General features: G+C 39.4%; 1 protein-coding gene across 3 annotated transcripts in view; it reads left to right on the plus strand.

The window, feature by feature from the left end:
* The first annotated feature begins 4,292 nt into the window (after positions 1-4,292).
* The window catches only part of ttll4 (tubulin tyrosine ligase-like family, member 4), a 32,566-nt gene continuing 21,157 nt past the window's right edge, over positions 4,293-15,701 (plus strand). Inside the window, exons 1-6 of one of the 3 annotated variants that reach the window (XM_047370494.1) lie at positions 4,293-4,448; positions 5,450-6,371; positions 7,355-7,772; positions 8,048-8,174; positions 8,253-8,329; positions 8,779-8,842. In XM_047370494.1, coding sequence (XP_047226450.1) covers positions 5,817-6,371; positions 7,355-7,772; positions 8,048-8,174; positions 8,253-8,329; positions 8,779-8,842 — 1,241 coding nt within the window. In that variant the 5' untranslated portion in view covers positions 4,293-4,448; positions 5,450-5,816. Of the gene's footprint in view, positions 4,449-5,449; positions 6,372-7,354; positions 7,773-8,026; positions 8,175-8,252; positions 8,330-8,778; positions 8,843-10,928; positions 12,654-15,701 lie in introns of those variants that run through there. The other 2 variants (XM_047370493.1, XM_047370495.1) reach the window with 2 other exon arrangements.

Genomic DNA, 15,701 nt, shown 5'->3' on the forward strand with positions numbered 1-15,701 from the left:
AAGAATATTTCTGCTAAGTGAATAGTACCTATGACTGCCTGAATATCCAGCATACATCAGCTTCCTTCTGTTACCGTGCTAACAATTTGGAGCTCAGTTAATGATGGACACATATGTGAGAGAAAAAAAGACATTAAGAGGTACAATCCTACATACCTTTTTTACCATTAAACAAGACATATAAGATAAACACTTACCTAAAATTCTTATCCATATATGACCAGTGATATCACAGATTGAAAATTTTCAGTAGAGCCTCAGCAGGTGGGCTGGTGTGGTAGAGGACAGAAATAGATAAGAAAGGATAATTAGCAGTTTTTCAGGAAATTACTTTAACAGACTACAAAATCAATATTAAAAGTCAACAGTTTATTTTCCAGTCAAGCTACAAATGTTGGAGTTTCCATACAATGGTTTTCACAAGCCTTTGGAAGGAGCAGCAAATGTAAAATGGTAATGGAATACTATAAAAATAATAAAAATAAACTTTATAACAATTAATATCAGTAATTATGCTTCTATGCTTTTGCCCTGAGGAAAAGACAGAGAAAGATGGAAAAAATAAGAGTGAAAGAACACACAAGATGGAAGGAAACAAGAGAAAAAGCAGGAAACACCTGAGAGAAGGGAAGGTAGAAGGTATACATGAATAAAAGAGGAAATACAAGACATAAATAATAATACTAATTAGAAATAATAATCATCATCAACTTTATTGTCCACAGACATGAAAATATGTGAAATATGTGTTTTAGATAAAACAGTGACACAGACAAAAGGTTAAAGAATTAGATGAAATGTAAAGAGAAAGGTGGGGTAATAAAAGCTGAGTAGAAGAGAGACAGAAATTAGGACGAGAAGAAAAAGCTAGAAAAGGTTTACATTCAGCAATGCCCTCTGGTGGTACAATGTAGAAAGTACAAAACCAGTAAATATAGTCTGAAGCAAATCGTTACCATATTTCAAAAGTCTACTGTTATATAAAAAGTGGAACTTTATATCTGAAGGACTGGAGTCCCATTCTACTTTTAGAATCTTAAGAACCCAACAGTAAACTTGCAGTCTGAGAGCAAAGTTAGGAAAATATGAAACTATCACTTCTGGAATACAAGATGGAGGTTGGTCATTAAAAGCTTTACGTTTAATATATATTTTTTTTGTGTATTGTATTTTCATTATCAAGTAAAGATAAGCAAAAAAACACATGACCTCTCGTTTAAACTTCCTTTAGAATTGTCTTTGCTGGTGTTGTGTAGTTCTACATCTCTGAAAGAAGCACCTTAAACCAGGTTGATAAATGGTGTGGTTAGCTGCCTAGCCAAAGCTTTTTACAGGGTGCAAAGAATCATCCGTGCATGTTTTAGGAATTGTTTTTGTTTTTTTCTTCTTAAGAAACCAGTAAACCAATAACTAGTGTTTAATTGATTCTTAAACTGAAACACACGCCTTTTTGTCAAAAATGCACAAGCAGAATTACACTTCTGTTTGATTAGACTGATTTTCTTTTAATAAAAACTGAAAACATAAAATTCCTAGCAATAAGGAACAAAAGTCTGGGTTGTTTTCACATATTTTTAAACACACCCTCATGTTGTGACGTCATATGCCGTATAAGGTAGTTTTACTACTACTAACAGTTATCCTGATCTAAAATTCCAAAATCAGAATTATGGGCGTGACTAATTTATATATTTGTCTACATTTACTCTTTGGTGAAAAAAACTACAGAGACATCTTTAAAGTGTTCAGGTGTGGTCCGAGTATGGTCCGGGTATGTTTAAATAATTGGATTTTCTCATCAGAAACCAGAGATGAAAAACAGAAAACAAGTAGTTCTTGATTTTTTTTTTATATACAAAATGTAAAATTCAGCTTTGAGCTGTTTTTGTTTTTTTGTTGTTTTTGATTTTTACCAAAAAATGGATAAAATGTTAGCTTGTCATCACTGCTGCAAACCAAGGCTGGCTTTATTGCAGAAGCAAAGCACATAATGTTGTACATGATTGCTTTTGTCTTTTTATAGATTTCTGCATAACAAAATGCCATCATAGCTGCAGGCCAGGAAACTGGTCATTTCTACTTGCTTACTGCATTAGATCTACAGTCAAATAGCAGGATGCAGAGAGGCACTTGAAAATCTGTTTGTATTGTTGAGGACCTGTGTGTTTGTCAAAAACTATGTTGGTCTTTTTCCCAGGTGCTTATTAACTCTCTGACACAGTTTGCTGTGTTTAATAATTTTAGAATTATTTAGATATTGCAGACTGTGAAACTGCACGTAATTACGATCTCTGCTTTGCATTTTATTTATTGAAAATATTTTTTGTACATTTCACCTAAAGGCATTGGACATTATTAGAATTAAAAACATAAAATGTATTGTACTGATATTAATCCAACTATTGAATGTAGAGAACTATATTCTACTTGTTAGGTAGAAGAAGGACTTCAGGAAACAACAACACCAAGTGAACCCATCTAGGCTGTGGGGTATATATTCAGGGGATCTCTACCCTGGATTTTGCAGCAAGTTCTGCCAGCTGCAGTATTGAACCTCAGCTACTTTTCGGCTTTTTTATGGCTGTCACCTGTTGGTTTTCAATGTGTGCTCATAGTTGCTGATTTTTCCCCGTTTTGTTTGTGTGTGTGAATAACTATAGAATGATAAGATGTGACGCATTCATTTCACACATCAAAGGGAAATTATGTGGTTATTCTACAGTACTCCTGATGAGAACTCCTCCTGCTGTGTGTACGGGAGAATAAAGAATGATAAGTAGGGTGACTTCAAACAGAGGAAGCTCTGCCTTGAGGTAATTAAGGTTGAGTTTAAAGGTTAACTTTGAATTTAAATAAAATGTGTTCTCTATATGAATAGAAAACTCCAAAAGCTGTCTTTATTCACAATTTTTGACGACGTTATTCAACAAGCAATCTCATTTCAAATATTGGAAATATTTAACTCAGCTGCCAAAAAAATCTCTTGAAACATCACTCTTGTCATCGTTTTTTATTGTAATAAGCTACATAATCAAACGGTGAAGAAGCAATTAAAACCGGACATTTGATCACCCAAAAAATAGGCAAGTTATGATTATATGTGATGTGAGTTTGTATTTTGGGTTAATGAGTGAGGTAAACATAACAGAAGATGTAGAGCATCAGTTCACTATATCCTGACACCAATAGACTATCACAGTGTGTAATGACAATATTATGTTAATTCCTTGAATTATAGTAACTTGTTTGAACAGCTCAGTTACAGCAAATGTTCATCTTAGTTATGACCAATTTCTAAAACTTAAAAACATTGTAATGCAAACTAACACATTGTATGCTGTGAATTATGACCTAAATTTAACCAAGTAAAATGGTTGATGTTCAAAACTAATGATTTCATGTCACACAGTGTATAAAAAACAATCAACACTGACGTGAAGTGGGACTGAAAAAAAAAACTCACATGTATCTGAGAACTGGAGGATTTCATATACTACAGGGAGGCAGGAGGGTCAAATAATAATAATTATTCTTATGGCTGATAACGACCATAGGTAAGATGGGAAAAATGCACCTCCTTTGACAGAATGTCTTTTCTCGTTGAAGCATTGTGAGATTTTCTGCATGTTTAACAGAGATATGAAGTATTGCCTGGTGGCAAAAAAGGGTCAGAATTGTGTTCGAATATGTAGTCACTTATATTTATACTGTAATTACATTTGATTCTGACTAATGCTTTAACAAATGATAATAAACAACATGTACACTAAGTAGTTTTCTCTAAGCTCTGTCTGATTTGTGTTTCTGTACATAGTGACAGACAAATGTGTTCTGCATTTACCCAGTTTTAAAAAACCAGCTTTACTTGCATCACACATTCCTGAGAAAAGCCAAGGTGTGGAGAAGAAACAGCACTTCAAAGAGTTACAATATATAATGGTTGTAGAATCAGTTGCGTGCTTATAAATATGAATAGAGGGGTATTTTTTTTTTTTTCTGAGATTATAGTGTTTATGTTATATTAAATAAAACCTGTCAAATGCAAAAAGATTTTGGCAACAAAAACGAAACACGGCTTTTATTTGAATTTAATACTTTGCATTTTTAAAGCAAAATCAAATACCCAGTGGTTTTTTTAATGTGTGTTTTTCATTCCTGATTTCTGATAAGATTCAATAACCAAAATATGCACTGACTATTTTATTTTAGTTTAGTTTAGTTTAGTTGATCCTAGTTGCCATTCTCTAACTGTGGGTGGCAGTATTATAACATCTACAAACGGCTTAGAAGAAGAATGAGCGTTTTTGACTCAATAAACGATCTTTGGCTGCGGTCCTACTCTTGCTCTGCGCCTACAGCTCTTTTCTGTTGTTTAGCAAATTCCTGCTAATTACTTCGTGTCAAAAAAACGAATGAAAATGCTTGGCACATCGCTGGAGATGAAGTCGGTAAGTAAGGGGTTTGTTTTTCATGTCGGAGATGCCGAGCGATAAGTGTAATCTCTTGACGGTTAGATTGCTACTAAGCTAACTTCCCGGTGAAACAGTAAATGCACGCAGATATGAAGACTGCTCTATTAACAGATAATGGCTCAGTGGTTGAGTCGTCTTCCTAATTTAGTAACAGGGTTATTATTGAGAAGTAAAGCCTCCCTGACCCGGGGTTAATATTATTTTCACGTGATAAAAGGTTGTTTATGAGCTAATCTATAGCTAGCGGTGAGCACGCACATGGGAGTGTTCTCTCCCTGGAAGAGTCGGTGACAACTGAGCTGAAAGAGAAGAGAGAGGTCTGCAGGAATGAGGAGCGGCGTAACAAGGTAGATCGGAACATAGATGTTTGAATCTGGGCTCAACCATCCAACAACAAAAGACAGGAGAGAAGGGAAGAGCCGAGTGTCAGGGGTGATCTGTCAGAAGGAGCGCTGCGGGAAGGGTACACAACATGGTTTGGAGTTGGTGGTGCTAAAAGAAACAAAGTAGAACTGAAGATTTTAAGATTTTTATCGGGACGGATAAAAATTACACGAGACATAGATAAGATCATAGGTGGGTATATCACAGGGGTAGTTTGAAGATCCAATCAGAGGGAAAGCAGAGGTTGAGCGGACCGAAGAATGAAAACAGAAAAAGTTCCCAGATGCAGTGAAGGATATGCAGATGGACCGAGGAGGATGCTATGAGGATTTCTGCGCAGTCAAAACAAGTATTATGTCTTCACTGGAACCAGAAAATGTTCATTAATTTGTTTTCATTGGTAGATTGTTAAACAGTGGGCAGTGGAGCTCAGATCCTGCTGTATTAACTGTCCTGTAGTTTCTATTTGTTTTGCAGTGCAAGTTATTTATTCCCTGATTTCTTCATTCTGTAACACTACTTCGCCTTATGGCCATGTGCGCATTTTATCTGGAGCCTTTCAAACTACTTTCTTTTATTTTGGATTGTTTCAGGGCTGAAGCTGTGCAGTTAAGTGCCTCACGGTCTTCTATAAAATTACTGAGCAACCAGTGACAACCAGCACATCACAAAAAACAACTGGAGTATCAGCTTCTTGTGTTGTCAGTTTCAGCATCTGGATTGTAACCATCTGGTGAGATCTGGTGTGATGAGATATTTGTCTTGAGCCCCAGAAGATTTGGATCATCAGCTCATGCTGTCCTGAGTCGATGATGAGTGCTGTTGGTGAGGATTCATCAAGAACTTCAAGTTGGAGCTGACATTTCTAAATCCTTCCTGCCGAAGAAGTGCTCTGAGCAGGGAGTCTTCACCGTTTATCTGTATTCTGACAATACCCAGGACATCTGCAGCAACACTGCCATGCCCACCAACCAGTCATCGCCCTGGGGTGGAGGGAATCTCAGGCCGTGTTCCAAGGCATACAGTCCCCCCACTGCTGCCTTGGTTTCAAGTGCAGGCTTTAAAGTGTCATTCAGGCACCCTCCCATGGAGCTCCCCAAGGCTAACAACCAAGACAAACTGCTGTCATCTACTGTTGTTTCATCCATGTCGTCATCTGCCTGTCCTGTGTGGGAGAAAAGGGGTGGAAACAGTTCAAACACCTGGAGTCATCATTTTGCATCAGAGAAATTAGTAAACCAGCCAGAACAGCTGAATGCAATTCAGAGACCAAATCAGGACCGGGCACCATCAAAACCAAAGGAAACCTTTAACAGCACCACATTTAAGGAACTCCAGCTGAGTGGAGTCACTGAGAGCTGTTCACAAGTCCAAACCTATCAGCCTGGAGACAGAGCAGCATTAGAAAGTGGGCAGAATTCAACAGATGATGTAACACTAGAGTCTTCCCCGGGGATTTACAGAGACGTATTCATCAAAGGACATGCCACTGAGCAGCGCAGCACCCATCTGATGGTGAGTGGGTTTAATTACCGCACTAAGGCCAAAGCAGTATGTATACAGTGACCCATTTCCTCCAGCCAGTGGTGCTTGTGGTGCTCCTTTTGTCCCTTTCTACCTCTGATCTTGGTCTGCTATTCAAACAACAGAGCACCAGTCTTATGATGGCAACAACCTGAGTATAAACAGGTTTATTATCCAGGAAATTAATTACAATCTGAATCTGAATTTGTTTGTGAAAACATTAGTGAAAACTGCGTCAAAAATTCAGTGAAGAACTACAGTTTTCAGACATTTTATCATGTCAGAAACACCTCCAGGTTTTTTGCGGCCTCTAGCAGGTTTTCTTCCAGACATGCCATGCACTTAGTTCCATCTATGAACTCTGACCCACTTTCTTGTTCCTGATGAAGGAAATCTTTCCCATAGCATGATGCTGCCACTGGCACATTTAGTTTTTCTGCTAACCATGGCATTTTGCATGTAGGCCAGAAAGTTAAACTGTGGTGTGGTCTGAGTAGAGCACCTTCTTTTATGTGTGCTGTGTCCCTACATGGCTTGTTACACATTTAAATGAAGCTTCTTATGACTTCCTTTCAGTGGTAGCTTTCCTTTTGTCACTCTTCCATAAAGAACAGATTTGTGGAGTGCATAACGAGCCAGTGGAAAAGGGGCAAGAGTGAACAGCTGTGACTCCTTTCTGGGTCTGCCCTGAAATTAACACTGACTCAGAGTTTTACCAGTCTGTTGTTCTCTGTGTACAGTTCACTCCATGTTTCATCCCACGCCTGGGGCACAACACAGTGTGCTCGGATCATTTAAGGAATCTTCTCAGCCCTACATATATCATGTTCCTTTGAGCGGGTCTAGCACTTAAAATCCCAATAAAATACAAAATGTTTAAGATATATAAATACTTCAGCAAGACACTGTATGTTTGTGTCTCATGTTTTGTAAATGACATTTGTAGTGAGCCTTTTTCTGTTTTGTCTCCACAGCCTAAGGCTCCAGACTGTTTCTCTTCACCACCAGTGCCTCACCAGTGCCTTAAGCTTTTCAAACATCAGGGAACAAAGTTGTGGAAGAATATCTCTAGCCACAATGGCACAAAAGAAGAAACAAGAAGCACAAAGAGGCAGACGAATACTCCACGGAGAAGCCATTTGGCTAAAACCACAATAAAACGCAGTCAGGCACAAAATGGTCGTCCAACACGGACGTCTTTAAACAATCAGCTGCTAGTTAAAGGTGGTCCTCCAGCTGTTCTGGTTGCAGCTACCAACAGCAAGCCCGAGAACGCAGCATCGCTCCGGCGGTCTGCATGCAGAGGTCTCCATTCCTCCTCCTGCATCAACATGCCAGCTGTGCTCTGTGGCAGTGAGCAGCTGCTGGCCACAGAGTTCCATGCTGATGAAGGTAATCAGTATGTGTTTAATGTTATAACCATAAAACAAGTATTAAAGATTAGTGATCGATCTACAGATCTGAGTTAATAACTACAACCTCACTCTAAAAACGGCTTTTATAAAGTAAAGAAGCTATGTTTTTGATTATTTGATAACGGTTTTAAAACTAGTAAAACATAGAAAGGTTTTGCGGGTAAGTTCTGTGATACTTAATCGTCAGGTCATCCCATTAATGCATCCTACCCAACTCTGCTCCTGTGACAGATGTGGCTTCATGTCCTGCAGGAGCTTTGGTGGGCTCAGTGACCAATCAGATATCGGCCATACACCTCACCAGGAAAGGCCAACCACCCACCACATCAACTCAGTGTCTGTCCTCATCTCCATCAGTGACAGAGGATCAGCTGATGGGGTGATCAATGATTTTCAATCATTGTTTTTCCCTGTGTCATTTCCTTTACAGTGTTTCACTCTTGGCTTGTTTTTCCAGCTCGGAGTGTGTGATGCAGGTGGATGGAGTGGAGGAGGAGCTTCCAGATGAGCTGGAAAATGCCTGCAGTGATGATGGTGAGATGATTAAATGTACATTTTATTCCCCTGATCATTGTATTTACCAAGTAGCAGTGTTTTTGTGGAAGTGTTGGTTTAGTGGATGAGCTTTTATAACTGCTCTGACACAAGATGGGAGCATTTGCAACACGACTTGTTTAGATATTTAATGCTTTCTGGCTCACTCAGATCATAAAAGCTTTTTATCAGGAGTTATTAAAATAGCATGGTGGAATAACAGCCACTACTGCATGCCTACTGCTTGATGGATTCCACTCAGATTACTGGAATAATCTAAATGATTCATTTAGTTTCCTACAATTTTTCAGCAATGTGAAAACTAATTAATGCACATAAAACAGAGAACTGATAATAAATCCTGATTGTTTTGTGCTCATCTGGAACTCTGTTTGGACAGTAAGGATATATGGCACAATAAATCTGTCTCTGTTTATTACTGTTTTCAGATGATTCAGAAAGTTATTCCATTGTTCGTTCTTCTTCTGATGCATCAATCCCTTACCTCTCTAGGTAACACACACACACACACACATTGTTCCCTTTAGGATATTGTTCAATTTCAGAAAGCATTTCAAAACCTGAGTTACAATGCATTGAACCAGTGGTGAAAGCACCTCTAATAAAAGCTGTTTTTATTTTACTACCAGTAAAGATAAAATGCACCAGGTTATTTCTTTCTTTTTTGCTTTAGTTTTAAGTGTTACAGACATACAGTACAGAAAACCCCAAAGTGACTTCCAGTAGTCTCAGAGAGCCAAAGCCAGAACTTATCTGACTTCTCAGACGTTTTCTGTCTGACAGAAACAAGTCACACAGAGACCAACTAATACGGACTCCACATAATGAGTTATATTTATAGCTACAGTACAGACCAAAAGTTTGGACACACCTTCTCATTCAAAGAGTTTTCTTTATTTTTCATGAGTATGAATATTGTAGCTTCACACTGAAGGCATCAAAACTATAAATCAACACATGCGGAATTATATACTGAACAAAAATGTGTGAAACAACTGAAAATACGTCTTATATTCTAGGTTCTTCAAAGTATCCACCTTTTGCTTTGATTACTGCTACACACACTCTTGGCATTCTGTTGATGAGCTTCAAGAGGCAGTCACCTGAAATGGTTTTCCAACAGTCTTGAAGGAGTTCCCAGAGATGCTTAGCACTTGTTGGCCCTTTTGCCTTCACTCTGCGGTCCAGCTCTCCCCAAACCATCTCGATTGGGTTCAGGTCCGGTGACTGTGGAGGCCAGGTCATCTGGCGCAGCACCACATCACTCTTCTTCTTGGTCAAATAGCCCTAACACAGCCTGGAGGTGTGTTTGGGGTCATTGTCCTGTTGAAAAATAAATTATGGTCCAACTAAACGCAAACCGGATGGAACAGCATGCCGCTGCAAGATGCTGTGGCAGCCATGCTGGTTCAGTATGCCTTAAAGTTTGAATAAATCCCCAACAGTGTCACCAGCAAAGGACCCCCACACCATCACACCTCCTCCTCCATGCTTCACGGTGGGAACCAGTCATAGAGTCCATCCGATCACCTCTTCTGCGCCGCACAAAGACACGGTGGTTGGAACCAAAGATCTCAAACTACGACTCATCAGACCAAAGCACAGATTTCCACTGGTCTAATGTCCATTCCTTGTGTTCTATAGCCCAAACAAGTCTCTTCTGCTTGTTGCCTGTCCTCAGCAATGGTTTCCTAGCAGCTATTTTACCATGAAGGCCTGATTCACACAGTCTCCTCTTAACAGTTGTTCTACAGTTGTGTTTGCTGCTAGAACTCTGTGTCATTGACCTGTTCTCTAATCTGAGCTGCTGTTAACCTGCGATTTCTGAGGCTGGTGACTCGGATGAACGTATCGTCCGCAGCAGAGTCTTGGTCTTCTTTTCCTGGGGCGGTCCTCATGTGAGCCAGTTTCTTTGTAGCACTTGATGGTTTTTGCGACTGCACTTGGGGACACTTTCAAAGTTTTCATAATTGTTCAGACTGACTGACCTTCATTTCTTAAAGTAATGATGGCCACTCGTTTTTCTTTACTTAGCTGCTTTGTTCTTAGCATAATACAAATTCTAACAGTCTATTCAGTAAGACTGTCAGCTGTGTACTGTATCCACCTCCTGCACAACACAACTGATGGTCCCAACCCCATTTATAAGGCTTGAAATCCCACTTAATAAACCTGACAGGGCACACCTGTGAAGTGAAAACCATTTCAGATGACTACCTCTTGAAGCTCATCAACAGAATGCCAAGAGTGTGCAGAGCAGTAATCAAAGCAAAAGGTGGCTACTTTGAAGAACCTAGAATATGAGACATATTTTCATTTGTTTCACACTTTTTTGTTCAGTATATAATTCCACATGTGTTAATTCATAGTTTTGATGCCTTCAGTGTGAAGCTACAATATTCATAGTCATGAAAATAAAGACAACTGAATGAGAAGGTGTGTCCAAACTTTTGGTCTGTACTGTAGCTATAAATATAACTCATTACGTGGAGTCCGTATTAGTTGTTCTCTGTGTGACTTATTTCTGTTAGACAGAAAACGTCTGAGAAGTCAGAGAAGTTCTGGCTTTGGCTCTCTGAGACTATGGGAAGTCACGTTGGAGTTTTCTGCAAGCATCACAGAAGACAACTGCTAGCACAATGTCAAGATGGATCGTTGCTTGGTCTCAGCTTCAACTCCCTGTAGACATTACAAACAGTGCCTTGCTAAAGTATTCTTACTCCTTGAACTTCTCATGTTTTATCAGGTTACAGCCACAAACTTTAGTGTTAAGGAGTGATAATTATAGAAAAACATTTATTTGGTTTCAACAATATTTATATATTATAATATAACACGTTGTGTGCATTTATTTTATAACCCCTATACTCTGATCCCCATAAATAATCCAGTGCACTAATTGCATTTAGATGTCAGCCAGTAAATAGTTTGTAATTGTCAGTCAGTCTAAATGCAGCTGTTCTCTGAAGACCTCAGAGATTATCATGGAGACCAAGGAACACAGCAGACAGGGAGAAAGATGTGGAGAAGTTTAAAGCAGTGTTAGGTTCTAAAACAGTATCCCAAGCTTTGAACATTTCACAGAGCTCTGTTCAACCCATCATCTGAACATGGAGAGCGGATGGACCGACTGCAAACCTAGACAGACATGGTTCTCCATCTAAAGAGACTAGCCACACAAGGAGAGCATTAATCAGAGAAGCAACCAAAGAGGCCCAGGGGCACTTTGGAGGAGCTGCATGGATCCACAGTTCAGGGGGGTGAATTTGTCCTTCACAGTTGTTGGTCATGCTCTCCACAAAACTGGCCTTGATGGAAGAGTGGCAAAAAGAAACTTATAAAAAAGTCCTTTTTGCAGTTTGCCATTAGCCATGTAGGAGACACAGAAAACATGTAGAATAATGTTCTCTGCTCAGATTAGACCAGAACTGAACCGTTTGCCTGCATGTAAAACAGTGTGTTACACTGCACATCATTTTGAATACATCGTCCCCCATGGCAAAATCTGACAGTTGGTGGCAGCATCATCCTGTGGAGATGATTTTTCTCAATAGGGTCAGGATAGCAAGTCAGAGATGATGAATATCCTATAAGAAAACCAGTTGGGGACTAGGAAAGACTTGAGACCTGGATGTATTTATCATATTAAAATACTTTGCTTTTAATGTAACAAACACTGGAAAAAGTTAAAAGGAATGAATAACTTGGAAATCTGCTGATCCCTGATAACAAATCCAAAAATCACAAACATTTTTTTCACATCCTGCAAGTTCAGAAAGGGTTTTATTTCCTTAGAAACCATGTTTATTTTGTTAGTCTCAGAAACACAAAATATTAAAATCATCTTCCTTTTGGTGTAAAATCTTGCTTCCAATTTGAAAGCAAGCCAGCCAAGGTCACTTTCTGGTTGCTCCTTTTGACCCTCATTTAAACATCTGTCCAGCTGATGGTGTGGACTCTCCTGGTCTCTGTTATTCTGTCAGTTTATTGTTGGAAGGACTGAAAGCAGCAGATCATGGTGGAAAGCTCTACTGTATTGTTGGGTGCTGTTACACTCGCAGCTGATTCTCTTCTAAAACAACTCAGATCGGGGGCACCATTGTTGCCTTTTCCCCCTAACTGCTTTGTTCCTAAGTCCATTTGCATGCACTGACATCCCTACCTGAACCATCCACATCTCCACCTGAAAGCTACACCTGTTTATATTCCATATGGTTAGAGATCTGTTTGTAAATCCAAAGTGACCCTGTCAGAGGTGGAAGACGTTTAACCGAAGTCTGGAAAGCTCCCACATGACTGTCATGTGAGTATGTTTGAGCTGTTGACCGAATGTTTGGATGATGTTAAAGACTGCTGTTTTTAAAGAACATAAGGTTTTGTCAGTATTGATCCATCACTAAATGACTGAACAGTCAGATTAGAACTGCTGTTCAGTCAGTCAATCTCCTTTGCTTTGTGTGTGAAAGGTCTCTGGCACCTAATCCTTCGCGGCATCATGTTTCAGACATGCAGAGCACCTTGTGTTACAAAATGAATCGGTGACCTGATTCCAGATAGTGTTAGTTAAATGTCACAGAATGCATTACTTTAACCTGCTCGGGTTGTGGTTTGCTTTTTTAATTACAATCTCTACTGTTTATGGTCCCGTTGATAAATCTACACAAGACATTTACATTTGTGATGTAAACTTCTGCTGTACAGTATCCTATAGTTTTACTATAGTTTTTATATGAAACAGTCCATTGAGGGATTTTTAAACAGGATGACCGCTCTGATCAGATGTTTGGTTGCAGAAAGCTCTGAGTGTCATCACTGTCTTTCTGGATCACTGAAAATCTACAAATATGGAAATAAACTATATTTTAAAACATTTTCAAACTAAAGAACAGTGTGGTACAACATAAGTCTCTGATTTGCTGGTTTTTGTTGGATTTGGTCTCATGTCCTCCATTCTTCTGTGACACAAACTTGCTATTTAGTATTCCTTCCACAGCGGGAGTATGATAATATTCCAGAAAACTTAAAGCAGTAATTCTCAGGTGTACTTTATGAAATGAAAACAGAAATGTAATCATCATGAGTGATGGCGATTGCCTAACAATAACTCTAGTCTGTTATAACTATATTGCCAGAAGTTCTGGATCAACCATCCAGATAATAGAATCCAGATGTTCCAGCCACTTCCAGGGTCACGGTTAGGGCTGGGAATGTTGAGAACCTCATGATTCAATTAGATTTCTATTGTTTAAGGCACAATTTTTGATATTGTTTTAAATTTAGTAACAAGTAGAAGTACTCAATAACTTAGTGATGTCGATGAAATGGGCCTGATTCCAGATAGTGTTAGTTAAATGTCACAGACTGCATTACTTTAACCTGCTCAGGTTGTGGTTTGCTTTTTTAATTACAATCTCTACTGTTTATGGTCCCGTTGATAAATCTACATGATTTATCAACGGGATAAATTATGAAATCTAAAGATTTCATCATGCTCACCATCAGATAGAAGAGGCACGGTCTTGAAGCGTGGGTCTAGAGCTGATGCTATGGAGGGTTTGTCATTCAAGCACATGTACAAAAAAATTATTAACATTACAATAAATCTTTATCTTCTTCTTGGGTTTTTGGCGGTTGGCAAACAGCTATTTGGTGCGTTACTGCCACCAACTACAGGTCCTTCTCAAAATATTAGCATATTGTGATAAAGTTCATTATTTCCCATAATGTAATGATGAAAATTTAACATTCATATATTTTAGATTCATTGCACACTAACTGAAATAATTCAGGTATTTTATTGTCTTAATACGGATGATTGTGGCATACAGCTCATGAAAACCCAAAATTCCTATCTCACAAAATTAGCATATTTCATCCGACCAATTAAAGAAAAGTGTTTTTAATACAAAAAACGTCAACCTTCAAATAATCATGTACAGTTATGCACTCAATACTTGGTCGGGAATCCTTTGGCAGAAATGACTGCTTCAATGCGGCGTGGCATGGAGGCAATCAGCCTGTGGAACTGCTGAGGTCTTATGGAGGCCCAGGATGCTTCGATAGCGGCCTTTAGCTCATCCAGAGTGTTGGGTCTTGAGTCTCTCAACGTTCTCTTCACAATATCCCACAGATTCTCTATGGGGTTCAGGTCAGGAGAGTTGGCAGGCCAATTGAGCACAGTGATACCATGGTCAGTAAACCATTTACCAGTGGTTTTGGCACTGTGAGCAGGTGCCAGGTCGTGCTGAAAAATGAAATCTTCATCTCCATAAAGCTTTTCAGCAGATGGAAGCATGAAGTGCTCCAAAATCTCCTGATAGCTAGCTGCATTGACCCTGCCCTTGATAAAACACAGTGGACCAACACCAGCAGCTGACACAGCAACCAGACCATCACTGACTGTGGGTACTTGACACTGGACTTCTGGCATTTTGGCATTTCCTTCTCCCCAGTCTTCCTCCAGACTCTGGCACCTTGATTTCCGAATGACATGCAGAATTTGCTTTCATCCAAAAAAAGTACTTTGGACCACTGAGCAACAGTCCAGTGCTGCTTCTCTGTAGCCCAGGTCAGGCGCTTCTGCCGCTGTTTCTGGTTCAAAAGTGGCTTGACCTGGGGAATACGGCACCTGTAGACCATTTCCTGCACACGCCTGTGCACGGTGGCTCTGGATGTTTCTACTCCAGACTCAGTCCACTGCTTCCGCAGGTCCCCCAAGGTGTGGAATCGGCCCTTCTCCACAATCTTCCTCAGGGTCCGGTCACCTCTTCTTGTTGTGCAGCGTTTTCTGCTACAGTTTTTCCTTCCCACTGAGGTGCCTTGATACAGCACTCTGGGAACAGCCTATTCGTTCAGAAATTTATTTCTGTGTCTTACCCTCTTGCTTGAGGGTGTCAATAGTGGCCTTCTGGACAGCAGTCAGGTCGGCAGTCTTACCCATGATTGGGGTTTTGAGTGATGAACCAGGCTGGGAGTTTTAAAGGTCTCAGGAATCTTTTGCAGGTGTTTAGAGTTAACTCGTTGATTCAGATCATTAGGTTCATAGCTCGTTTAGAGACCCTTTTCATGATATGCTAATTTTGTGAGATAGGAGTTTTGGGTTTTCATGAGCTGTATGCCAAAATCATCCATATTAAGACAATAAAAGACCTGACATATTTCAGTTAGTGTGCAATGAATCTAAAATATATGAATGTTAAATTTTCATCATGCCATTATGGAAAATAATGAACTTTATCACAATATGCTAATATTTTGAGAAGGACCTGTAGTAAGGAAGGCCATGGAGTTCTAATCCATATCTAGAATCAAGGTAAGCAGACAGCTTCTACAGACATTTGTGAATGGATGG

The sequence above is a fragment of the Girardinichthys multiradiatus genome, chromosome 7, assembly GCF_021462225.1.
Source record: "Girardinichthys multiradiatus isolate DD_20200921_A chromosome 7, DD_fGirMul_XY1, whole genome shotgun sequence".
NCBI classification, from domain to species: Eukaryota; Metazoa; Chordata; class Actinopteri; order Cyprinodontiformes; family Goodeidae; genus Girardinichthys; species Girardinichthys multiradiatus.